General features: G+C 39.4%; 1 protein-coding gene across 3 annotated transcripts in view; it reads left to right on the forward strand.

Annotated features, from left to right (window-relative positions):
* The window catches only part of SLIT3 (slit guidance ligand 3), a 515,559-nt gene that overhangs the window by 262,152 nt on the left and 227,063 nt on the right, over positions 1-26,344 (forward strand). For all 3 annotated transcript variants that reach the window (XM_084535767.1, XM_084535765.1, XM_084535766.1), the window contains one exon: positions 6,508-6,579. In XM_084535767.1, coding sequence (XP_084391893.1) covers positions 6,508-6,579 — 72 coding nt within the window. The remainder of the gene's footprint in view (positions 1-6,507; positions 6,580-26,344) is intronic.

Here is a 26,344-nt window from a genome sequence, read left to right on the forward strand (position 1 = left end):
TGCCACACAACTTTGGCTGAGCAGAAAAAAAAATATTTTTCTCTTTTTCACTGTAAGTGAAATACCGATTTAACGCGATACAGAGGCTTATTAAAAGTTGTGGTTGAACAGATGTGCAGATCTTATTTCCAAGTCTGCACCCTTGAGCTCATGCGTGCTGGTACTTATACCTCTAGGCACATTTGCCACACAAGGAGTTCACGCCCATTGCTTGTGTACCTGGTGATCACTCTTGTGTCTCTGTCTTCTTAACACACACTTTAAAAGCACGACAGCCTTGCAAGTGCATGCTTATTACAAAGAACACAAATCTGCATCCTTTTCCACTGTTTCCTGAGAATGAGTGACTGGAGCTGGGTAGGAGGATGTCACCAGATTAGCTGTAAGATTGCTCACATCTTTGAAGGGACATTTTATCAATGGGCAAGAAGAAACTAGCAATTAGAAGGGCATCTGTACTACAGCCATTCTGCTGCTGGTTTTATGGTGTTGGTCATGCTGAGCTAGAGGCTGAGCAAGGATTGAGGCATTGCAGGTTGTTGTGGATTGTAATAGGAAATTTGGGAGAAGACAAATCTTCCCTGGGAATGGTGCACCTTTAGCCAAAAGAAAAAATCTCTGCCCATATTCATGTTCTGTGCTGGCATTGTTACAGCAACGTTGTTTCCCCTATGGATTTCGCCTTTGATTTCATGTGTTACCCCGTTTTGTCTTGCAGACTCTTGCCTTAGTATGCACTTTGCCCTCTCTTTTCACCTTCTGGAAGTTACCTTCCATCTGACTCTTGCTATATGAAAAAGCTGACTTGCTTATCTCTTATTACGGGTTATTGAAGAGATACCTATTCTCTTTAGATTATGATCTCTAATTTTCCCTGTCTGTGGCTCTTTAACTCTGTAATTGGGTTATTTAATTCAGAAAAATGTAGGATAGAGTTGGTCTATAACATGCTGTATGATTTATTTTTTTTTTAACAAGACAAATTGCAGTCACCAGTTTGTATTAAGAACGTGCCCTTTTGCAGAGTAATTCTGCCTGCCTTTAGCCTGGTTGAAGGTAGGCTGAAGAATAGTCCATAGCCTTTAATACTGCAAAAAATCTCAAGAGTATTTATTTTATTTTACTTTGGTAAATGCATAGGACTGAAACACTTTTAGCCCAGAAATGCAGTTTGGTGGAAGGGTGTGAGCAAGCTACCGGTATGAATTAACTGATTCTCATTCTTCTCAGCCATGTGTGCTGTAACTGGAGTGAACCTAGTGTGCAAAGTATCTATTTCTTAGCACTGGTGGTAGCCATCACATTTTCTTAAAACCAGCACCCAGACCTTTCCATTGTTTGCTTAGCAAAATAAAACTGAACATAAACTTCCCAGTAGTAACATGTCAGGAAGTGATTGCGGGAAGCAACGGGTTACTTTGCACTCCGGCTGTATACAGTTGAATCAATCATTGCTTGTCATATGTTTTTCCATCAGCCACTGTAAGAGTTGTGTGAGAGTTCTCTGTGGTTATTCCAAAGGCACAGTAGAATTGTGGATAAGCTAGAAGGTACTTGAAGGAATCGTGTTAGACTAGATTTTCCCTTCTCTTTAGGGAACTTTGTGTTCCCTAAAACTTTGTGAACTTTGGTTCCACATGTAATGGTTAATTCTGTGAGTTTCCTGTTGTATTCTGCAATCAACATACAGTGATATGCTGGGAAAGATACACGGTAGGCTGTGAGCCATTTGCTCACAGGTTTTTTTTATGTCTTCTCATTCAACTCCTGTGACATTCAAGGGAAGTCCCATTCTTGAATGGATAACAGCAGACAATGATTTCTCCTTCAGCCTTTTTGAGCAGGAGAAATAATAAGAGTGGCATTCAAGCACAAGAAGTATTTCCCAGACAAGCTGCTTTTCAGGCTGTCCTTCATTTAAAAAAGGGTTTTGAACTTCAGAATCTGTATACCAGAAAAGATGTGGAAAATAACTGGTAAATACATGAACAGATATATACATTTTTTCCTCCTTTTAAAAGGTAGATAACCTAAGCAAAATGCCATCAATTTTGATTTCCATATGCTACATCTAATTTTCAGTACCATTGTAGCTTTGGAAGCTGTATTGAAGTAGCTATTTTAATGTTTTAGATCAGTAGTCACAGTGAAGACTCCGTGTTCCAATTAACTGATTTAAGTTCTGTCACCGGCAAATTAAAAAGCTAAGGGGAGGGGAGTGTAATGTATTGTATGGTTGTGTTAAACAGTTGATGTTTCACATAGGATGCAACAGCTAGCAGTAAGTTAGACGTTGGAACAGGCTGCCCAGGGAAGTGGTGGAGTCACCATCCCTGGAAGTCTTTAAAAGACATTTAGATGTAGAGCTTAGGGATATGGTTTAGTGGGGACTGTTAGTGTTAGGTCGGAGGTTGGACTCGATGATCTTGAGGTCTCTTCCAACCTAGAAATTCTGTGTGTGATTCTGTGTGTAAAGCAGGAAGCTAAAAAAACATCTGTAGCAAAGACTACAGAGGCACTTAGAAATCAGCAGTTTGGGTGTTTTTCCTTTCCAGTCCTTTTACCAATAAGGCTCTTGCAAGTCACATCTGAAGATCAGTGAAACAACATTATACTTGCAGGGGGAGATAATCTCTGTCCAAAGCATTTTAGTTGAATTAAAATAAAAACCAAAATATCCATTGACTTGACTTGCGCCAACTCCTGCCTGAGTCTGGGTTAGATTAATGTGTGATGTGCCGTGCAGTGAGGGCAGGAGAGCTACAGCTGCTGGGCTATGGACACTTGCAGTCAGATCTTGAAAGTCTCCATGGCCCCATTTGCCCACCTGTGCACTGCGAGCCCTGTTCCTTGGGGGCCGTCGCTGCACCCTCCTGACTGTGCAAGCTGCTGGCTGCTCCAGGCCAGCATCATCCCCTGCTGGGTTCTCACAGTGGCTTCCTCTGTGATCTGTTACCACAGCCTTGGCCAGCAGTGTCTGTCAGACAGGACAGCTGTGGGAGGGAGCAGGGGCTGCTTCCCCAAAGAGCCCGGGCCATAGTGAGGAGTGGCTGCTTTCAGAACCTCTCAGCCGTCCACACCTCTTGACAGTTGTGTGGCAGGTTGAACTGGATGAAACTTGCCTCAGGTTATTAAAATCCCCAGAAGAATAATTAAATTTGAACACATTTGTTTGGCTCAACATCGTCTGTACTTACCAGGAAGCAAACGCAGGTGTGTCTGTTGTGGCTGAAGGGAAGTAACAATGTCCAAGGAGGGATTTTTATGAATCAAGGGCAAGTTTTCTTTCCCAAACCACCTGACCATCAACACTTTTGGAGAACTGTTTGGAGAACACTCAGACAAGTCTTTAGCTGAGGACAGTAACCATACATCACTAAATAGCTCTATTTTTTTCCCCTTGGTTTCCTACAAATTCATCACAAGGTGTTGGGCTTGCTGCTTCCTGTATAAGCAGGACCTTTATGAACAACAATATGCTAACACAGCATAGTGCTTAGGTCATCTGCTTTTGTTCAGTGCTCTCTCTATTATTGTCTATTAAAACAAGGATTTGGGAAATTGAATGTTTCTCTAAAGCTTTTTCAATACATTTTCTCCTCAAGGATCCATCGTGGATCAGGGCGTGGAATTCATCTTCTGTTATGAATACATGCGGCTTAAAACCTTTGCCTAAGAAATAGGAAGTACATCAGCTATCATTTATTTGTCTTCAGGTTCATTGTTTATTTTTTCTAGAATATCACAATTCTTTATTGTCTGTCTGTTTGTGTAGTGTTTTGTTTTGTTTTGTTTTGCTTTGGGGTTTGTGGCCTCACGTTAGTTTATCTGTTTTTCTGTAGTTACTATTAATAACCAATGCTTATTTTACATACTGTCAGGGACAGTTTCCCGTTATGTCTGTAATGAGAAGCAGGGAATGAAAAGCTGGAGCTCTCTGATAAACTGTGTGGACAAGTTGCTCATTACAGCCCTCTACTCCTAGCAAATTTTGTGAAGTGCATGGGCTGAGCCTGGTGGAGTTTGTTTGCTTATGAAAAATGCTCAACAGGAGTTCAGCACATGGTTAGGAAGCAAGGAACGCTTTTCCTAACCATCCCAAAAAGGTGTGATCGTAATGGTGAGAAGGCAGTTATGGAAAATGAAGCATGCAGTTGTGAATTTTCTTCCGTGCTGCAGCGCTAATACCATGCAGGTTGTCAGTTGTTCAGACCGCTAGAGATATTTATGAAATTGGTACACAATACTGGAGATTTAGAGAGGCGGTATTGTTAGCTAGAGAGTGCCTAAATGGAAAATAAAATTAATGCAATTTATGAGAAGATTGTCAGAGAAAATCAATCAATTTCCTACAATCTCCTGTTTTTGCCTTACTGCAGGGGAGATTGGAGCATAAGGAGAAAGCAGTGATATAAATTGGCCCTTTCAGACCATAATAATATTAGAAAAAATACTTTATTTTTATTTTTTTAAATTTATTTTTAAACCTGATTTGAAATAATGCACAATAAATACTGGACAAATGTAACTTGAGGTGTTGGTGGGTTTGATTTATTTTGTTTCATCTTGCACTTCTACTTTTTCAATCCCTTTCTCCTTGAGGTAGTGTAGCTTTTTTGCCATCAGTTCTTGCTATTTTATTTTTTTTTTTGACTTCCTGAGCAATTTTGTCACACTTTCACCATTGGCTCAAGTTCTGCTGTGCCTCACTGTCACACGTAAGTGACTTCTTGTCCCAAAATCCATCTTCAGCATAAGATTTCCTTCTTACGTGTCTGAAAAGCACTTTTCTTTCTACTCCTCTGCCTTCGGGTTGCCTGATCATTTGTCTGGGTTGAAGGTCTCTCTTTAAAGAACTAATATTTTGTTGCTAGCAAAAGAAAGGGGAGGTGAAGGAAGGGTCAGGGTGTGGATCAGTGTTAAACAAATTGTGAAGGTCACAAAGAATTTTAATCTGGCTTGAAAAAGAGACTTGTATCCAGCAGCACATTTTTGTTTGTGATAGTCTGAATGAACAATTGTGGCTACTTTGAGAATTTGGTGTAGACTGCATGACTGGTATAAATTGAATTAGTCTCATGACAAGGACATAGTCCCCTTTTTTTCTATCTGCCTGATGGAAAACAGAAGAAAGCCCTGCGTGACACGTCTTGACCTGCAGTGTCAATGTGGGCTTTTGTGACAGGCTCTGATTTCTGGCCTTTCATTTGATCAAGCCAATTTGGTGGAGGCTAGAAAGGAGGCTTGCTTCAACACAAAATGTACTTACAGCAAAGAGTATCTGGTGGCCAGTACAGATGACTGCCTTTCAGTCTTAATAACCATCAGAAAAACAGGCTTTTTCTGAAATTGGGGCGAAGTCTTGGGTTTGTATGACAAAGTGACACAATCACACCAATTAAAGTGCTCTGTAAAGCCCTGTACTGAGGTATCACCTTTCTCTCTCCTCTCTTCCAGCCATCCCTGTGCCCTCCGTTTCCTCCTTTTGCTTATTTCTTCCATTTTTCTCTCCTCACCTGCTGCCTTCCTTTCATCTTTCTACCCTTAGTGCTTCCCCCCACTTTGTACCCAGAACCAGAGTGAAATCTCTCCCTGTCTTCCATGCCAATGGTGCTCCAGCAGAGAAATCACTGGGAGCACTCCTTTTCCTTAGCATGATGACATCCCAGCTCTCTGGTTCTGTGCCTGGTTCCTTCCCACTCCCAGTGCCTGTTCACCTCCCCCTGTTGTCTCTGGCAGGGGTTGCATGATGGGAAAATTGCGGATGAAATATTTATAGTGCATCAAAGAAAGGGAAACACAACTGAATGCAGCTTAAGTAACAGAACCTCACAACTTGCGGGGCTTCTTGCTCCACCTGCACTCACCGTGTAGATGTAATGGTTGAACCTGAAATGTTTTCTAGCATTTAAAGTACCACAAAGACATTCTGAATTGCTTTTTTTTTAATCAAAGTTTAAAATTCTGCTCTTCCCACTGACACAATGCAGTGTTTGTTCCTTTTTAATGCATTGTACCTAGATCTTTTTTTTTTTTTTTTTCCCCATAAATTTACAAAACAATCTAGGTAATAATTGCCATGGTTTTCTGGAATATTAATTTCAATTAATCTGAGAATGTGTAACCCAGTGTTTTTACAGCTCATAAACAGTAGTGTGGTGAGAAACATTTGCATTTACGCTATGGGGTTGCAATTTTGAGGCATAAGATTTATCTGCAGGTACTGTGACAGTGTGTCACAGCATTGTGCCTGTTTCATGCCCACATTTCAATTATGTTTTCTGAAAGGTCTCAATTTGTCTCAGACTCCGGTGGTTTTGGTTGGACAGTCATTTCAGCTCATGCCACAGACCTCTACGGAGACAACAAAAATTTAACGTACGTGTGGTGTAACAAATTCAGAAACATCTACTTTTCTAAGAATGTTTTGTTCCATTACATCACGTACATTTGAGAAATGTGTTCTTTTCATTAACATAATTCATTTTTTTCTCTTCCCTTATCCAGAGACCTCAGTGAAAACCAGATAAAAGGAATTCCTAGAAAGGCCTTTCGAGGAATCATAGATGTGAAGAACTTGTAAGTAACCACTTCATTAATATATGTGGTAAAGAAAATTATCCCTTTGTGGTGAAGAAAATTACCCCTAGGTTACCTCTGGCAGTTACTATTCAAGTACAATGTGGTCAACTCTGCAACACAAAAGGGAGCAGTGGACCCTGCTGTGAACAGCAGGCTGTCATCAAGGGCCCCACGCGCTACTTTAGTCCACACGCACACTGTGAAACACACCTGGGGAAGTTTTGAGCAAATAAAAAGGTACACTTAAAGGCTTTACCTCTCCCTGTAGTGTTGCTTCAAAATCCAGTGAAATCATGATCCAAACCTTAAAGCATAGCCTTTTGGGAGGTGAGATTGAGATATTTTGCTTAACTAAAATTTGACAGTCTTTTGAAAATTAATGTTTTTTTACAAGCAACTAAAGGAAGAAAAATTGCTTTTGCTGTTTGTGTTAATGAAGCTTGTCTGTCTTAGATTGGCCTTTGCCATTTTAAAAAATCTAGTTATAAAATTGTGTATAGAAAGACAGTTGGTTCTGTATTTCCAGGGCTGTTTATTTTGTGTAATAGAAATGCACATCCATGCACAAACACACCATTGCGTTTCACCAGTGAATACAATGTGGATTGCAAAAGGAGATAACAGCCAGCAAGCTGGCAGAAAAAAAGCAGAATTTCCTGAGCAAGCTGTCAGCCATGCTCAGAGCCATTGGTATTAGCAGAGTTACCTCACCAATAGCTCAGGTGGAATCTCAAACATAAAATGCAGTAAGGGTAGCATAAATAGTGTGGATTTTTTTACTTTACTTAGCATAAAAATCAGCTGAAGGGGATATAAAAAGAAACACATCTATGAACAGCCTGGCAACATACTTGTCCTCTCCCCTCCTCATTGAACCTCCTAAGTTCCCAAACTAAACTTTTTCTACAGGCAGCATGGAAACTGTTAAGGGTGGTCAGCATGAGTCAGAGCACCACCACATCTGCATCCCAGGGCCAAGCCTTTCTCTGTAATAATGCTGTATTGCAAGTGTTGTCACATCACTGAGTAGTGCAAGGGAAATGGTGCTACAAGACAAAAGCTGCATCTTACTTCCCCCAGGCTGGGAAAAATAGGCACAGGAGCAATGCTGTGAGATGCTCCCTGTTTTCTCTGAGCCCTCTGCAAGGTTCCCTTGGACTATTTGGCATAAGGAGAATGTGAAGACTTCTACATGTCATGTAGCATTAACAGCTGTTTCTGCAGGCATTTGGCATGCTAAGCTTGTGATTCTTCAATGGTTTGCTACTTTCTTCTATTCAACAGTGAGTTCAGATTTTCAGGCGTGGTGGCTTTTTTCCTGAATGCCATACTGAGAAAGCACCTCTTAAGGAAGTACGTTACATTCATCTAAACCTGGGCTTTTATGTTTCCCTTCAGTGGAAGAGTGTTAGAGGACCTGTGTGAACAGGTCTAGTTCTTAAGACAGGAAGAAAGAGTGAAAACTCCGGAGAATATAGCTTATCGAGGGGAAGAGTTTGTGGATTTTAGACAAAAGCACAATGCTTTTGTCATGTTAGAGTGAACTTTACTTACTCTGTGTAATCTAGAGGAACAATAGATGGTGTTTTGTTTCAGAAAATCTAACTTTCCCAGCCATAATTCACTGTTAGTTGTCTAACTTCATTTAAAATAGCAAAGTTTGCATTCAGAGTTGATTTACGCCTCTCTGGTGAGCTGTCAGAAAAATCACAGGTGTTCTTTGATTTATGCAGCCAGCCTCAGCACAGAAGGAATCGGGGTCTCACCTTTGCGTGAGCTGATATCAAGGGATGGCTGGCTGGAGTACTTACACAGACTCTATAAATGTCAGGATCTAAAGCTTTAATAAAAATCGTGACTGTCAAGTTAGGCAGTATCTATTATTTTGCTGTAAAAGGCACAGTATCAGAAGGGCTTCCTTGCAGTCACTCTTTCCACCTTTCAGCAATACTGATGTTATCCCAGAGACAAAATAATTCTGGCTGGAAGCCACCTCTGGAGGTCATCTAGTTCAACCTCAAGCTCTGTAGGAGCACAGAGCCCAGTGCTCTAATTAACAGATCTGCTTATTTCAGCCACAAGTCCTGATTATTGTTTAGACACGTAGCAGGAGAAGCAGACTTTTCACTAAGATCTGCGTTTACTTCTTGCTAATGAATGCTTGAATTTTATGTCCCGAGTGGTTCATTATGATGACCATTACTTCCAGTCAAAGACCAGTGGCCTACAAGTTGCTGAGAAAAAATGAGACAAAGTCTTGCTGTTGGAAACATTAAAATTTCTGCAGCGTTAACTGAGGGTGTGATGCAAGTTGAACAAAGTTAATATTTAAAACCTTAAGCAGAAAGCTTAAACATGCCAGTTCCCATTCTCAGCCTGGCTTTGGCAGCCAACACGCTCCCTTCAGAGTCACAGAAATGACCATGCCAATGAGCACGAGTGTTTGAGCACCTAGAGGAAGAAAATGAGTCTCTGCTTTTCAGTGCCATTCAGCTGTTCGAACACCTGCACTGCTAATCTCCTGGTGGCTCTCTGTCTTATATGCACTAATGTGATAGCAGCAGGCTTGGCTGTTTCTATGGTTATAAATTTGCAGATTTATTGTACTGGTTCAGAGTTCTTTCAGCCTATAAAGCACGTTTTTAAGGGATCTTTGAGACTTAGACAAGAAGCAGCTACATATTCCCCCATACTCCTCAACCTTTTCTAATTTATCCTTAGAACTTACGTAGGAAAAGGCTGGCATTGAATTATCTCTGTTTTCATGGCATAACATTTACCATGGCCTCAAATTCTAAGTTTCATGGAAACAAAAAAAAATACCTCTGTAGGTATTATAATAGGAACACACAACTGGTAGATCATATTAAGGGCTCCAAATTAACACTGTTTTTAACATCAGCTTGGAAAGGTTCCCTTCATAAAAATTGTACAACAGTTGATGCAGGAGACTAAGGCAGGGCACAAATTCCCTTTGGATACAGGAAATACACAGTGCAGGGGCTTAGTAAGAATTAGAGCAGGTGCTGTGGGCAAACTCAGCAAGAACAGCCCTACCTCAGCATGGCCATAGCAGCGAGCCCCACAAAAGGAGTATAGTGGTGTAAACTGACTGACTGCGTGCTGCTGCATTGCTGGGGAAGGACAGCAAGATGTTGGGGATCACTGTCTAGCAGCAGGACTGCAGAACTGGAAAATACAGTTTTGGCCATTTAGAAAAATTAAACATTAAGATGATAGGAAAGGAAAAAAGTAAGAGTTAGAGAAAGCAGTGTTTTAGGATATTTTTCACCATGCCTTTCTTTTTGAACGGTGAAAGCTTTTCATCTGTTATTCTCTTAGCAAAGCAGGGAGCTCAGGAAAATGGTCTCACATTAGGGCTATGCTAAATAAGAGCTTTTAAATGTCATGGAGGCCAATGTTTTGCACAAGACAGAGACAAAGCTGAGGCTGGTGAAATGAGGATTTAAAACTCCCAAGGGGGAGACATTTAGTTGTGTGAATTATTTTCATATGAAGAGTTTTCTGCCATTTGACTGTGAAATGCAGAGCAAGAATCTGCTCAGAGAAAGAAAAATCTAGTGAGTTTATTTCTAATTAAAATGTAGAAACAATTATATGGCTTTTAGAAAGTCTCAGGAAATGTCCATTATGAATAATGCATTTATATAGAAATCTGGCATGAATTGACACTTTGCAAGTATTGTAGAATAGATGCCGAAATGCTGCTCACTGGTCGGATAAAGGGTTGAACAAGCAAGGGCAAGAGAGAGCCAGTTTGCAGTGCACACCTGTACTCAATTTCTCTTACAGAACAGGAAATGTTTCTTGCAGGAATCTAGCCCCAAGTAAAAACGCTTATTTCAAGAATTAAAGAATATAGATTTGGGTCTTGTTGAGCTTTGGGCTAACTCAGCACTGTCAGCAGTGGTCTTCCATCATAAAAATATATAGAGTCGCTGCTTGGATTTCTGCACGTTTCCCCTGCTTGTTTCACATCTTGGCATCCAGCTGAGTGTTTCTCTGCTGAAGCATTCCTGCAATTTGTGTTGAATTCGGCCTGCCCAGTCCACTTTGCTGAGGGTAGGCCAATTCCCAGAACAGGAATATGCAGAAGTTGAGTCAAACAAAGATCCTGTACTAGCAGAAGCCATTCTGTGAAGATGCTGCCTGTGCATACTGGCGGTGAGCTCCCAGCTTTTCCTCTCATTGTGCTCTCTTCAGCGCGGTGAAGCTGACAGTAAGCAGTCGAGCTGCATGGGGATCACAAAGCATTGCAGAAACAATCATCTTGGAGCCATGATGATGTCAGGGCTAGTGGTTTTGTAGGGATCACTCCTCCATAAGAAATGCACAGGACAGATTTAAAAGATCTGGGCACCTTGCTGCCCTGTGTCCTTTTGCTGTCTCCTGGCAGAATTTTGGTCCTTTCTTTTTGCAGCATTGCAGTAAGGAAAATCAATAGGTTTACCAGCAAGCAGAGAACTGTCTGAATTAAAATGGCAACACTCTGGCTGTGTTTCTCCAAGCCTTTGCTCTTTTGCCACTCATTCTGATCTTGCACCTTCCAGACTGAAGGAAAAGCTACTTCTGTAAACAGTGCGAGTGCAGGCGAACATCTGGGACAGGCAGAGTGCCCTGACGTGCTGTCAGCACCTCTGCCTGCGCAGCCTCCAAGACTCACACCAAGGAGCAAATGCTGATGGCAGGGCCAGGTGGTAGGAGCTGGCCCGTATCTGTACCGGTACAGGACCACGGAAACGGACTGATTGAGTGAAAGGAAAACACGCATAGGTGCGCAGTGTGGTTGCAGGGAGAGCAACAGTGCAGCGGGGTGAAGGGGGAGTCAGGCTGACGGTGAATGCCACACAGAGCTAGAGCCACCTTCAGTTACAGTTACTGATACATATGCCTTGGGGTTTGTTTGTGTCATTTCTTGTTCTTGAGTCACTAGAACGCAGTGCTGTGTATATCCATCTTCTGTCTTTTTCCTTTTATAGGCTTTTACTAAAAGATAGAATTCTGTAGCATTAGGATGCAGAAAAACACAAGCTGACAGGTTTATCTGCTATGATAATGTGGGCCCATTGCACATGTCCAAATATTTTGCAGCCATACATAGGATAATAGCTCATATTACTGCATCCATATGCCACTTTCCATATATCCTGGGGCCACGTGGGAAATTGTGGGTAATGTTCTGCTCTATAGCCCTAAAGATTCCCTTGGAGGAAGAAATTCAACGTTTAGTGTGTTTAAAATATGCAGATATATGTCAGTACATATGTAACATTTACCACTTCAGTAAGTCAGTACACGTTTATCTTCTGAGTAGTTACATTATCTGTCCAACATAAAAAATTAGAGCTATATAAGTAGTACTAAATATATTTGTGACTATTGGTTTCAGTTTCTTATTTGCTAAATGGCTTTTCTTGGAAGATACCCTCGCTTTTTCTGCATGCACCTACTATTAGCATTGATCCACATGAGTTTTACAGAAATTAAACATCTAGATTGCATATTCAGGTTTTGGAAAAAGCTGATTTTGCCCTTTACATTGAAAGGTATCTTGCATTCACCTACACAAAACAAAAATGTTCCTATGTCATTTTTTTTATCCATTGCAACTCATCACTGCAGAGTGTATTTTTAATATTCACCATTCAGCTATAGAATAGGAATAATAAAATATACCTGTCAAATTAATTAAAATGATGAATAAGCTCAAGAAAATGATGATTGATACGTGTGCAGCCATTTCACTAGCAGAAAGAAAATGATTGTGAATTATTTACTGTATGTAAATATTTAGTATATCTCCATGAAAGGTTGTACTAGAAACTAGTAATAGGAACTACAGGCTGGATTCTCGAAGGAAACTATTATTCTGAGCCCTCTGAAATTTCTGGCTTAGATTTCTTGACATTTACGTACAGCCTTCATTTCTACTGTTGCTTTTGCAATAAATAAATAAATAAATAAAAATAAATTTAAAAAAAAAAAAAAAGGAAGACAAAAGTTGGTGAGATTTTCCACTTGTTTGGTGTAAAATCTGGAATAAATCTACTGAAGTCCATGCTTGACCTTAAGTAAAAGCAATGAATGGCTGGAGGAAAATCAGTTACTGCATGGTGGCTTGTGCATATGCTTATGTATCTTTCAGTAGCCTGAACAATAGGTGTCAGTACATGATGATGTGCATAAAAGGCACAGTATATTTTTAATATCAATAAATTCAAATTTTAATAGCATCAACGTGAAATCTGTCCCGTAATACAAATTTCTTTGATCTCAGCTGGTGTTTTAAAGTGTTTTCAGAGCTGGCAAAAGAGTTCAGAGGTAATGAAACCAAGTCAGATATTTGGAAATACTTGCTAGAGACAAACATCTTGCAGTCTTTAGCAGGTGAAAAGATGAAGAAAAAATACGTTAATAATTAAAAAATTGTTAATGATTTTCCCTTCTGTTTGTAAATTCACACTGTACTCCTTCACAGCGTACTCCTTTCTATCTCCTGTATTAGTATTCACTGTGATAGTGACTGTAAAGAATTGAAGAGATACCTCTGTGGCCTTCACGTTTGCTTTCCTGAAAATTCTATTGTAATGCAGCATTATTGTAACTTCAACATGTTACTAGCTTTCCTCTTTCCACGGAGAAACATCACCTGCGGTGTAAGTTAATTTTATAAATATATTAGTTTGAGCTTTTGCCATCTGTTCTACCTCTTATAAACGCAAAATGCATGTATTCCACAATTACCCCATTAAAAAGATATGATTGATTGAAATGCACATGCCTGTTCCCAACACAATGCAGAATGCATCTAAGGTGAGATTTACAAAACCAAGCACAAAGTCTTACTCGTAAGTGGACAATTTGCAATAGTGGTGTTTATTTCCTTACGTCTTTGCTTGGTCTCATGCAGAGGGCCAGCACGCCAAGCACACAGAACTTCATTGCCTTATTGGCCTCTGAAGAGTCATGCCCCGCTGTTGCAGGGACTGACTATGGCTGCTATCATAATTTTGCTTGGGGAACTGCTGCTAGCTATACAGCCTGAGGACAGTTTGGCACAGATGCTGCTTTCTTTCCGCTTTTCTAGTTCATTCAGTTCTGAATCATTAACATTTAAAATCTACCTTTCTAAATAACCTGTCGTCTCCTATTTTTTAGTAAAACTTGGAGGCAAAATGCAAGAAAATCTGAAGGCTGTGCAGCCTGACTTCTGGCAGGCAGGGAGATGTAGGGAGGAATTGCATTTTTGCATCAGTCCCCAGCTGAAGGTGCCTTACTGCTTGCCCTGTCCCTTTTACAGCAGGAACATCACAGCTGCCTTGGAATAGTGCCTCCTGAATAGCCGTGTTCTCTACCAGGTTATCATGATAGTCAAGCAATGTTACGTTTTCCAAATGTCATTACAATCCTGACACTTCTGCATGTATCTGTTTTTGCATCGTAAGGAGACATCATTATTCAAATTTGGGAATAAAGTTTAGAGGAATTTTTGCACTGTCTGCTGGTGCTAAAAGGTCCCAGTTCAGCAGTAATCTTGCTAGCTAGTGAGCCAATTTCAAACTTCATAGAAAACTTTTTTGAATGCTCTGCAGCAGTGTTGTGTCAGCTCTTCACCTGGCGAGCTGCAGGGATTGGTCCCAACCTGCAGCATCGTCCTGTTTTACGAGAGGGGCTGCCAAAGAGAACACTGCTGGCTTTCTGTGTTCCTGAACAACCCGGGATGGTCCCAAGTGCATAAGGGCAAAATAGCAGAACTGTATACAGACTAATAAGCTGCAAATTCTGCAACACGTGATAAATACTGGAAAACTCCAGAACTATTTAGTGAAGTATTTAAATGTTTGCTGTATTTGCTAGTACGATTAGGCCATGCTCACATTTTTTAGAACACATCTTGGTTTATGTAATCCCCTTTCCCATGTCCCTAGCTAATAAATAAAACACCAGGTGGATTAGCCAGCACAGAATGATCTTAAATCTGTTGAATGTGCTAAACTACCATTTGTATCTCACTTGAGATTGATTTCACAGGTTTGAAAACACACCACTGATGTGTTTTAAATGAAAACACCTGCATTAAGTAGAGTGGCTGTCTGCTCTGTTCTTCTGTCCCATTGCGTTTCAGGGCGTATTTGTTTTGTGGGTGCCCGTGGTTGTGGGCTCGGCCAGCCACGAGGGACCTGTCACCAACAACTCGTTAAAAGCCAAACCATCACTGCCAAGAAACACATTTCTTCACTGCAAAGGTTGCTTTATCCTAAATAAAATGCCAGATAAATAAAAGCAGAAATACCTCTTAAGTGTGCTCTACCAATAAAATAGAAGTACATAATCCAACAGTATGTAGTAGTCTAGAATATCTGTGTTGGTAGCATTTAGTATGGTGACATTTAATATTTTTTAAATCTTTAATATTTTGATGAGAATCAGAGCAGAATACCTCCATGATAACGCTATACATAATTTTGATTCACTCAACTTTTTATTCATATGTCCACTATAATTTTCAGTATCAGTTTTCAGACAAACCACAGATTTTAAAATATTTACTGCAGGCTTAAGATAAGCATAAATACCAATTTTATATACTTATTTTCAGGAAATGCATTTGAAACATCATTTAGAGGCTGCACTTTCCTTGTTCGCGTGGTAAAAGCCTAACACTGCTGACAAGAAAGACAAAGTGTACCACACAAGCCTAAGCTGCCCCTTCCATCTCCTTCATATTCTGTTCTGATCTTTCCTATGCTTTTCATTTTGCATAATTTATTGCCTTCGCCTGCCTAAGAGGGCTTCTTCTGCAAATTAGTAACGCAGCTCTCTAAGGTGATCGTCAGTGGGGGCTTGAGAGCAAGCCAGAGACCTGACAGGAAACCAGCGCCTCTGCCCAGCGATGGGAGCAGATCGCACAGGAGGCTGGAAAGGTTTAGCAGTTGTGTCTGAGAAGTCCAGGCTTGACAGTTATTTTTAAAATTTGTAGTGAGCTTTCTGTTTGATTAAGGGGAAAACAGTTTAAAAAAAAAAATTAAAAAAAATATATCAGGAATCTAGAGATAGAAGCTGTATGCAATTATTTTGCTTAAATGTCACATCTGCGTGAATTTTTAAATGAGGCCACAAGCTCCATGTCCCCAGCTTGGTGAGGGAAGACCTCACCGCTGGGTTTGAGTGAGGTCCCTTATCTGGTGTTTGAGATCAACTATAAAAAGTTACTGTGATTGCTGATATTTCCAGGGATTACTTACCTGCTTACATATTTTGCTGAGATCTGCTCAGTGCTTTCTGGGTTCATTATTCGTTATCCTAATGAAGCATAGATAAATTTGATGCAGCACCCATGCTGCAGCAATGCTTTTGTATAGAGAATAATGAATAGCAGATTTGGCCCTTTTCTGGTTTAATAGTCTTACAAAAGTCTCTTTGACAGAAATGTGTTCCAGAAAATACCATGATTTAAAAATGGGCTATGTGGTATTCTTACTGTCCTTTTGATATAAAACTTGATTAAAATGGGATGTGACATCAGCTGAAAAAAGTATGAAAATCAAATTTTCTTTATTTCGTACTTTTTTAGGTGAACCTATGCCTACAGTTTATCTTTAGATAATTTATGCTGTCTTTGTGCCATACCTTAATTTTGAATACATTTGTTGAAAATTTCCTGTAGCATTCATCTAGGATTGTCAAAGGAGCTTTTATTCTGAAAGAAAAAAAAAAAAGTACTGGTTTTAATTATAATTCTAAATAGCTTCATAACCACTGTGAACTCTGAATTTACATCATTTTTATGATAGCCACACCATTCCAGGTTTATTGATTTTGTCATTTGCTTCATTACATTTAATGCAAACCTTTTGTATGGAATTATTCTGGTGCTGAGCTGGGCACGGAGGGGTCAGCATGTGTAGTCTCTAGCCAAAACAGCACAGCAATATCATTTCAGTGCAGACTCCACAAATAAACATGGGTTGTAAATACCAGCAGAATAAAGTTTGCCTTCTCCCCTCGACCTTTCCAGTTGGACAAAGTTAAACCAAAACTTGAGGCATCTTTCCCCTCCACACACCCTGCTGGGTTTCAGCAGGACTGCAGCAGTACAGGGCATGTCCCCAGTGCTGAGGGTCCAGAGGGGGCTTGTGGCAGGGTGCAGGCACCGCGCAGCCCCTCCAGTACCACCATCTGCTGGGACTTGTCTGGCACGAGCAGCCCTGAGCAAAATGGGGAATTTGCCTCCAGCAAAGGGGCCTACAGGGAGTGCTGACCTGCTGCCTCCAAGAAGGTTTGAAGAGCCAGTATGCGTTTTGGGTTTCAAGGCTGAGATACCACAGGTTTCTGCCATCTCAAGCTGTTTTACCATTTCATTGGGATTAAGTTTTGTTTGTTTTTTTTTTTTCATCTTGTAAATAGACAGCAGTGTTTTTGGATTTGTTGTTGGATTTTATTCACCTTTTAAAGTGAATAAAACAACTTTAATTCTTAATGCTGCGTCACTTTTCTGTTTAACGCAACTGTTATTTTTAAAAATTATTTCTTTTTTAAAAAAATGTGATGAATAAAGCAGTCCAAAACAGGTAGATGAATTAGTAGGACTTTTTTTTTTCCATGAGGCGATGAGTTTGGTGCAAAAGTTAATTTCAGTAATTGATCAGGGAACTAGATTTCTTGCCCTGTTCTTCCTTAACCACAGAATAAGATGGATGTTCCCCCCTTCCTGACCCCACCTTAGAAAGGCTGCTCCTTGCCTATTGTCAGCGCTCAGTTCAGCTGCAGCTTTCTGTGTGAGAGCAGAACTGGACATTCAAAACAACAGCAGAGCCCATCTAGTTTCTTGCCACATTCAAAGCCCAGAAGGGAATGATTATGTTGCTCATTCAATGATTCCGTCTGTTGTATGGCTTCGCTGTAGTGCAGTTGGGTGGCTCCATGAGATAAAGTGACCACAGGAAAATAAAGCTACTTGCTATTCAGTTCAGGCTGAAATTGTTATGTCTTGAAAACATTTTGGAGGGGGAAAAAATGTAATGGCATAATTGTATTTTACAGTCTTTTAATCATAAATGGGGTTTATATGAACATATGTTCACCATGTTTATACAGCAAGTGGTATTATACAGTTCTTTTATGCAACTAACGTGCTGCATCACTCAAAAATTTACTCTAAAGAAGTTGAGATCATGTAAATCACACAAGGATATTAAGAAGATCCAGTGAAGCATTCTTCTTTTCTTTTATTTAAAAGAATAATGTTTGTGTTTGCGATCTGCAATGTTTACTTCCAGTGTAAAAGGAGGATCTAACTCTAAGTGAAGCACAGAGGGAGTCCTCAGACACTCAAATATTTGTTATGAGATTAATAAAAATAATGTAATGATGATGATCTAGGTGTAAATCTGATAGTAGCATTAACAAAATACATCTGAGGTTGGCAATGATAAAAATCCTTTTGTTTAAGACCAGATGACAGAAGGTGAAAGCAAGATAGAGGCATTGGAAAGGGCTGTTAGATGACAATCTCATTTGTACAGCTGATTTCTGCTACAGAATATCATTTTCCTCCTCTTTTTTTTTTCCTACCTGTGGGATCTAATTTTGCTTTTGTTTACCCTTTGGTAGTCCCATAAATGTCAAAGAAACAAACGAGAGAATCCTATCTTCATGTAGAAGTAAGCTCTGCTTCAGTCCTTTGTAGTTTTTAAAGCTCTTTTTTCGAGGTACTTTTTCCAAATCATTGAACAAAGGTACAGTAACGCTCTGATAATATTTGTGCACAGCTTGTCCCAGGTGCTATTTTCACACTTAGAATTCTTCTTCCTTTCTCTTGTTTTACCGGAAAAGGTGAGGATTTCTTAATCCTTCTTTTGAAGGAACATGACTTTCACTAGTGGTCAAGATTATTTCACAGTATAATTTTGGCTCAATATCCTGTGAGTCAAAAGTTGCTTAGAATACAGTTGTGATATGATACTAGAATACGACATTATTACTTTCCCCTAAAAAAAGAAGCCATAAATTAATTCTCATTTAAATAGCTAACCTGATGTGCCTGGATAGAGCTGTGACATGGTGCCCAAGACTTGTTAACACAAATGGTTTGCAGAGATTCCTATAAGCTGTTCTTGCTGCATTTCCAGGTGTATGACACATCCAATGTACTGCTCAGCACAGCAAAACATTGCTTTTTGCTAATGTTAAAAACTGCTTGCCCTGATGTGGGAAACGGACCCTTCTGCTTTTGAACATTTGTATTTGAACAAAGTTGAATTCTGCTTTCTGCTTTCTTTTTTAGCCCCATAGACAAGTTTTACCCTCAAAACTGCTTTACTTTGTATTTAATTGATATGGTTAAGCTCAGCTATTATGCAGCAGCACCTATGGGTTATGTCCTGCTTTTAAAACTGGACTTGCAAGGAAGATAACTGCAGCAAGGAGGTTGAGTTGGTTGTCTGGACTGGTCCCTGAAGAACAGGGCTAGCAGTTGTCTGAACTGTTTTGCTGGGGATTTACTGGGGGTGGGGTGTTGGGTTGGGTTGTTTTTTTTGTTTTCTGTTTTGTTTTTTAGCTCTTTGCTCTGAACTCTTGGCTTTTCAAAGATGTGGCTCTCATGCTTCTCATGGAGCAGCTGGAAAGCATAATTAAGGGTTAATGCTCAGGCGCAGGGAAGTGGGGGGGTAAGCAGCGAGCTCTTGTCAATGAGTTAGGCAAGCTGCACTCTCAGCAGAATGACTGAGAAGGATGGGAGAAATGTGCTGTGAAGCCAAGGTTGTGCAGGTATCCTCTTTGCCTACTTACAAAAGATTTGTTGCTTTGATTGCAAGGGAGAAAACTTGGGCTTTTCTCTGCCCATTTTATTTAAGTGCTTTCACATTTCAATATGTTAGACATTTGAGATTTTGTTTAAAGGGTCAGCTAAGGTAACTGGTATGCTCTTTTCATCCAAAACTGCTGCCTAATCTTACTTGGGAGTAAAAGTTTTCTTGCACAAGACTTCCTTTTTGTTATGGCAATCCTGGCAGAGGAAGCAGCTGTCTATGCTATGAATAGATTTATGGATTAATGTCAGGAAAAAAAAATAATAATAAAAAAACCACCACTTAGCAAGAAAGTTTCAAAGCCATATGGATTAAGTTGAGTTTTAAGAGTCTCTGCTAATGGCTTCAGTTTTGTTAGGATTGTAGAATCATTATTCAGAGGCTGATAAGTAAATGTGAATGAACAGTTTAGACATGTAGCCATTTATTTTTAAGAAATCACAATGTCTAAAATGACCTGGAGGTTGGTGTTATTATTTTTCAAATGACATATTTTTATTCAGAAAATAAAAACTAAGATACCTGCAAACAAAAATATTGAAGTCTGTATCTTCTAGGGATTCTATTTAAAACCTGCATTATTTCCTGTTGAAGTAAGGTATAAGTAAGCTATAAAAATTAGTTGACCATATTTCTAATAATTAACCTCTCTTTCTCTCTCTCTCTCTCTTTTTTTTTCTCAAATTAAGAATATAGTTAGTTATTTCATTATGCTGTTTTTACCAGTTTTGAATGGAATGGATTAATTCTTTCACATTTGTGCTCATTAAAAATCCTGCTTTTATATTTAAATTCTGACTTTTAAGTTACCTTACTAGAGCCTCCTGCAAGACAGAATAAAGCCCTTTGGAGGCGACCTATCGTCCTGTTTTGGCAGTGCATGCTGTCTTGGAGATCGTGGTTATCCCTTGGTACTGGGATTTCAAAACCACGAAGTTTCAGATCCCGGGTCAAGTTATTCCAACAGTTAATCTCATCTAGCTAATAATGATCCAGAAGGAAAGATAAAAGAAAGACTTCGTTACCCAGCTATTTTTAAGTTCCATCCAAGAACCAAGCTTACATGTTGATATTGGGTACCAATAGGGTTTTTGATGATATTTTTACTTCCAAGTACTGCAATTCAGTAAAGCATTACTACTGTTATACATTTTACCTATTTGTTTATAAATTTACTGTGTGACAGTAGTCACATTATCAATAATTATCCATTGCAGTAAGTGACATTCAGTATGTCTGTGATATAAACTCACCCTATTCTATCCTTTGTGTTAGTACCTTACATGTCCTGAGGCCAGAGAGGCATATTTTAATTTAGAAATGATGTAGGTAAGTGGAACTGGAAGCAGTGCATTCAGTTCCTGAAATTTTATAAAACCTCATTGTGCTGCTGACAGCTGTGCATCTGCAGGGCGGATGAATAAATGTATTAAAGAGTGAGGCACTCCAATACTACAGCGATCATATAAGTGCCAAAAATAGATGAATACCATTTGCTTTTGTGAATTAAATAAAGTAGTCCTACAGTTTCACGTAGGAGGAAAGCAACAGTCCGTGGTGAATATGTGGAAGATTTGTCACATATGCTCTGTGCCCTGTTCCTGCAGGATATATGGTAGTTCCACACTGATTTGGTAAAACATTGTTCAGAAAGTTAAAGATCTGCTTACAAAAACTGCACGTAGTGATCCAAACATATTGGATGCTTATGGTTTGTATGGATGTTCAAATAGGAACATTTGTTCCAAAATGCTTGTAAACATAAATCTGCAGGATGGATTGCTGTCCTTACTCTGGGTGATACACATTTCACAGATGACATAAATTTGGCTGGCTTGAAAACAATAAAACAAAATGGCTTTATTTTTGGCAACTGTGATACAGTTTGTTGTGTATTTCCGTAGCACTTTTCAAAGTATTTCAAACTTGATGTGATTGCTAGGTCCCGAAATGAGCAAGAGCAACAATATTTTTGGTTTTCATTTAATATATCAGGTCCCTTATTTGTTTTCCTTTCCTAACATCTTCTTTGGGTTTCCTTTTGATTTACTTTTCTTTAAAATTCTTTTTTTTTTTTTTTTCTTTCTAGAAATTAGTTATTTTTTCCTAACTCTTCTTGTTCTGTATATGCCCTGTTAACTCTTTGAGGCTATTGTAATGTGCAGGCAAAGGCGTTGTGGTGACTGTGTAGGTGAGTTTCACTAGTGCTCCAACTTTAGTGTAGATTTGGGCAGAGGGGTGGGTGGCAGAGGAATACAAGCCACAGAGGAATAGGCTGTGTGACACCTTCTTAAAAAGTGTCATGGGATGACTAACATGAGCCTGGATAACTACCAGAGGAAGGTGGATGGATCTTCAAATGCTCATGTAACTGCACAATGAACATTTCATTTCTGTGGGTGAGCTTGGTCAGTGCTGATAAGGAGGAGTCACATTTAGATTGGCCTGTTCAGGACTCATGCAGACAGAAATGAGGTCTCCTCCCCCACAGGCTTCACCATGTAACAGACAGGGCAAGACAACACAATGCTCACATCTGAATCAAAAAGTTCTGCATTTGGGGAAGAAAGTTCAGCAGTTAAAGCTGAGTGAATTAGAATTTCTCACCTAAACTTGCCCATATGTTTATCCAGTATTGATTACAAGTCAGCCGCAGGTCTGACTTGCAAAATGAGGTACAGTGCTAAGAAATGACAATTAGGAAAGCACTTAAAAAACAAGGTTAAGGAAGTTGCATGTACAGCAAAGCAAATGCCAGAGAAAAAATCTCATATATTTTTCTAGTATCCATTGCTGGCAGTGCTTTATACCTTAAGAGTAGAGTTATATGATGTACTTGGATCTTCTTCCTCTTTTTCAGCAGGCATGAGATGTCCCAGAGTAAGCTGTAATCAGAGTAAGGAGTCAGAATTTGGAGCTCCATGTGGACCTCAGCCATTTAGGAGCACTTGCAAGTAGCAACCCAAATCTCTGACTTTGCTAATGCCCAGACAGGTAGACAGTGAACAAGAGAAAGCTGTAGCTAAGCCAGGAGGCTGCTTGTCTTAATGTAATTAAAAACTTATTTTTCATTGGTTATTTCTAGTGGCCTACAACACTGGTTATTTTTAGTGGCCTTTATTTATTAGAATAAAGTTCATGTCTCAAAAGCAGACGTGCTGCTGTCTGGTTAATGTAAAAGGGAAGACTGTTTGGTGGAGGCATAAAGAAGTGGTAAAAACCAACCTGGAAGCAGACTACCCCACATGCTCTTCATCATAAGTACCACTTACTTACCCTAAAATCAAAGCCCACGCCTGTATTAAAGGTGAAATGGCCTGCCCTTTGTAGCTCTGTAGGAAAGCTTCTGAGCCTATGCTAAGCAGAATCAGTACTGGAAGCCTCTACAAGAGTGTTTTAAAGCTAATGCAGCATCTTGAAATATGTAGTGTTCATTGACCATGCTCCAGTGAGTATGAGATTAGTTATTATTCTGGCACTTCTTAAATGTTGAAGAACTGAGTACAACCATGACTAAATTAATAAATAGATAACAAGGCACCCAAAACTCAAAATAAGGCACTGAGACACTCAAAGCTCTTCATCCCCCTCTAGTATTAAATGGCCATTTTTGTTTTAAAGCATTGTGATGAACCAACATCTCTTACCAAAATGTTTTGTAACAGTAGTCTGGAGGTTTATTACAAAAGATCTGATTTAAAGATTTGTTGATGTGTTATTCTAAGATACTACAGTTCATAGATGCGAGATGTTCGTTGTTTGGGTATTCATCCAGCTGTTAATATTCATTTCCAAATTTAAATTAAGCCATCAAAACGCAAGAATCTCTACTGTTTTGCCCAAATTTAGCATCCACGTAACACTGTCAACACATTGCTGTGACTTCATTCACATCCCTTACTATTATTTACTCCTAATTTTGTCTGAAGATCTGGAAAACATTTTTCAAGTTATTGTATAACCGTAGGTGATAGAATTAATTTAACATAATATGTGATATTAAAGGGGCCAGATGTCTGGAGATCGAATGTCAAGATTCTTTTTTGCTCTGTCATCTCCCTAACTGTGTACAAGAGGTGCTTCTGGTGTCTGGCCCTCGAGTGAATTTACCTTCTCTTAATTGCTAAGGTCTATCACATTTGCTCTCTGCCATAGCCTCTGTCTCATCATGTAATTTTCATGTTTGCTAAAAAAAGTCTAAGCCTCTTAAAGACATGAGAGCCCTAGTTTTCTTCTCAAAGCTGCATTTAGTAAATTATTAACGATGAGGATGTGTAAACACTCAAACATCAGATTTAACAAGATTTTTGCTAAGCACTCCTGTCAAATAGCACCTTGCTGTTACACCCACCCGTTATCCTAGCAATATATGACATAAGTGGGCATTTTTAGCCCCCCTCCCTGTGCAGCTGTAGCTCTCCCAGAAGGCAGCCAGGCAGGAGGCTGGGAAGCCCTCAGTGGTGTCCAGAGCGTGGTGAGCAGCAGCCTTGTCCCTTGCATCCAGGACATCCCCTCTCCTGCACTGTGGAGTGACCCTTCCTTGCTGCTTCACTTTTTAGAATTTCCTGCAGTCCTCTGAAGCTGAGTCCTGCTGAAGCTGAGTTTTTAGAAATATTGATAGTCCCAAACAAGTTTTGTCTCTCTGACAAATGACAGCTGATATCGCATTAAAGGATGAAGCACCCTGTGTCTCTCATTTTTAAAAGTTTTGGTTCTGTAATGGATTTGTTGCTATATGGAACACACGCACAGAGTCTTTTTCAAGGAAATAAACCCCAAACCCCAGCTGCATGCTGCTATATTGATCTGCTCTAACAACTAGCCTGTGGAGGCTTGTTTTTCCTTCGAAATGAGCATGACTTACGCACTATCAGCTCCATAGAAGTAAAACCATGATGTACACGAGCCTATGTAAAGCTCGAGCCTGTGTATAATGCACATCGTGGCAGGTGCCCCAGGCAGCAGGGCCATCAGGGCTGCCTGTGGTGGCACTGTGGCGGTGTCCCTGTCCTCAGGAAGGAAGCATGGAAGCCTTTGTGTTCCCCCAGCACTGCTGGCTCACGGAAGGGAAGAGGTTTTGAGGTCTGGTCGTGAGTGATGGCCACCATCAGAGGTAACTTCCAGCCCTTATTGCAGGCCAGGGGCAGAAGGCAGCAGCTACTTATTGATCCTATTTCACCTGCAGCATTTAGGTGGATGCTTACCTTCTGCATCCCCTCTACGCCATGCTCTTACGTTTCAAAGTTCTGATTATTTAAATTAAATTTCCCCATATTTTTTTCTCTATAAGTGTCTTGGTTTCAGATTTTCCAGAGTTTCATATTAACATTTTAATGATGTGATTTCTGACTAATATTCCTAATACAATTCCCTAGTTTAGTTTGTTATCAATAGGGTGAATGATCAGTAACACCTTGGGATTAGAGCTTTTCTTTATGTGTGGTATTTGATCCTCATGAACCTGAAAATAACAACGAATAAAACAAAGATGTAAGTAAGTGGTAACCTTCCAATAATGTAAAAACTACTACAGTAAATAACTTTCATATTCTCTAACACCCATTTTATCTTCCATTTCATTCTTCCCCTTTTCCCCTTTGGGGCGATGGCAGAGGAGAACAACAGATGGTTATCAGTCAAGAGTAACTAGGGAAACCGCAAAACCTGCCCCAATTGCTATGGAGACAGCCATTTATGTGTTTGGTATGCACTATTTGTTACATCAGCAACCAGAAATAGGGTTTTTTGTTTTAATTGTTCTAAAGCCCCTGATATTGAAAGGAAATCTTGGTTCTGTGTGTATTTATACTTGCGGCAAGAGGCAGGGCTCAACATGTTCATTTGGTACCTCAATTTTACATTAAGTTAATATCATCTCTGTTTTTTTGACAACAACATTTTGAATTGAGTTAAATTATTAAACTTATACCAAGTACTTAATACTTTCAAACAGTCTGCAGAGTAATTGTTTGTTTATAAGGAATTCCCCTCCCCGATATTCCTCCCTCCTTATTTAACAGCCTGGCAGCATGGCTCTGGGTATGACCAAAGGCTGGGAACATGACTGTGCCCGATTATTTCATGCAGACGAGTTGTTTTTGCCCAGTGCTTCCACAACAGCTTCTGGTAAAACCACGTCTCTCTTTTTTTCTTTTATTTTTCTTTCGTTTGTTCTTTTGCTCTTTCTTTCGTTCTTTTTTCATTCTTTTTTTTTTTTTTTAATGGAATTTTGGAACACATAAAAATCCCAGAGGGAGATTTCAGCTGGATCACTGCAGCTCTGTCATCTGTGTTTCACACCACCAATTTACTCCACTTGGGAATTATTTTAACATTGAATTTAATGTATCAATTCCTCATATTTTGTAATACAAGAAAGCTTTTATAAAATGTTTTTAGTAATGCTTCAATAAAGAGTACAAATTGTAAATGGAAAATGCATTAAAAGCTACTTTGAAATAACTTTATATTATTTCAATTTAATTGAATTTAGTATTGGTACAGACTACCATCTACTACCACTTACAGTGCATTCATTATCAACTTAAGGATAAGTTCTTTAGCTTGGTATGTGGGGAATTCTACAGAGATGTATCGAGTGACTTTTTTATTATTATTTTTATTTTTAACATTCTCAAAGGTATGTAAGGAATGGCTTGGAGACTGGGTAATCAATGTTGTAGAGTGCCCTTCTAATTCTTACAATTTATTGAACAGCCTCTTTAATACTAGGGTATAAATATTATGGGACAGTGATTGCACAGACCCAGCAGTTTTTATTGGAATAAAAAAAAAAAAAAAAGGAAAAGGTTTAAGGAAAATGTTATTTCCAAAGGAAATTGAGCTTCCTTTGGATACTTAATTAACAAAATCCATTTTCTTCTAACAACAGTTCAATAAGTATTTACCTTCCCTTGTATTGGCTATTGAAA

This window comes from Aythya ferina (assembly GCF_964211825.1).
Source record: "Aythya ferina genome assembly, chromosome: 14".
NCBI lineage: Eukaryota > Metazoa > Chordata > Aves > Anseriformes > Anatidae > Aythya > Aythya ferina.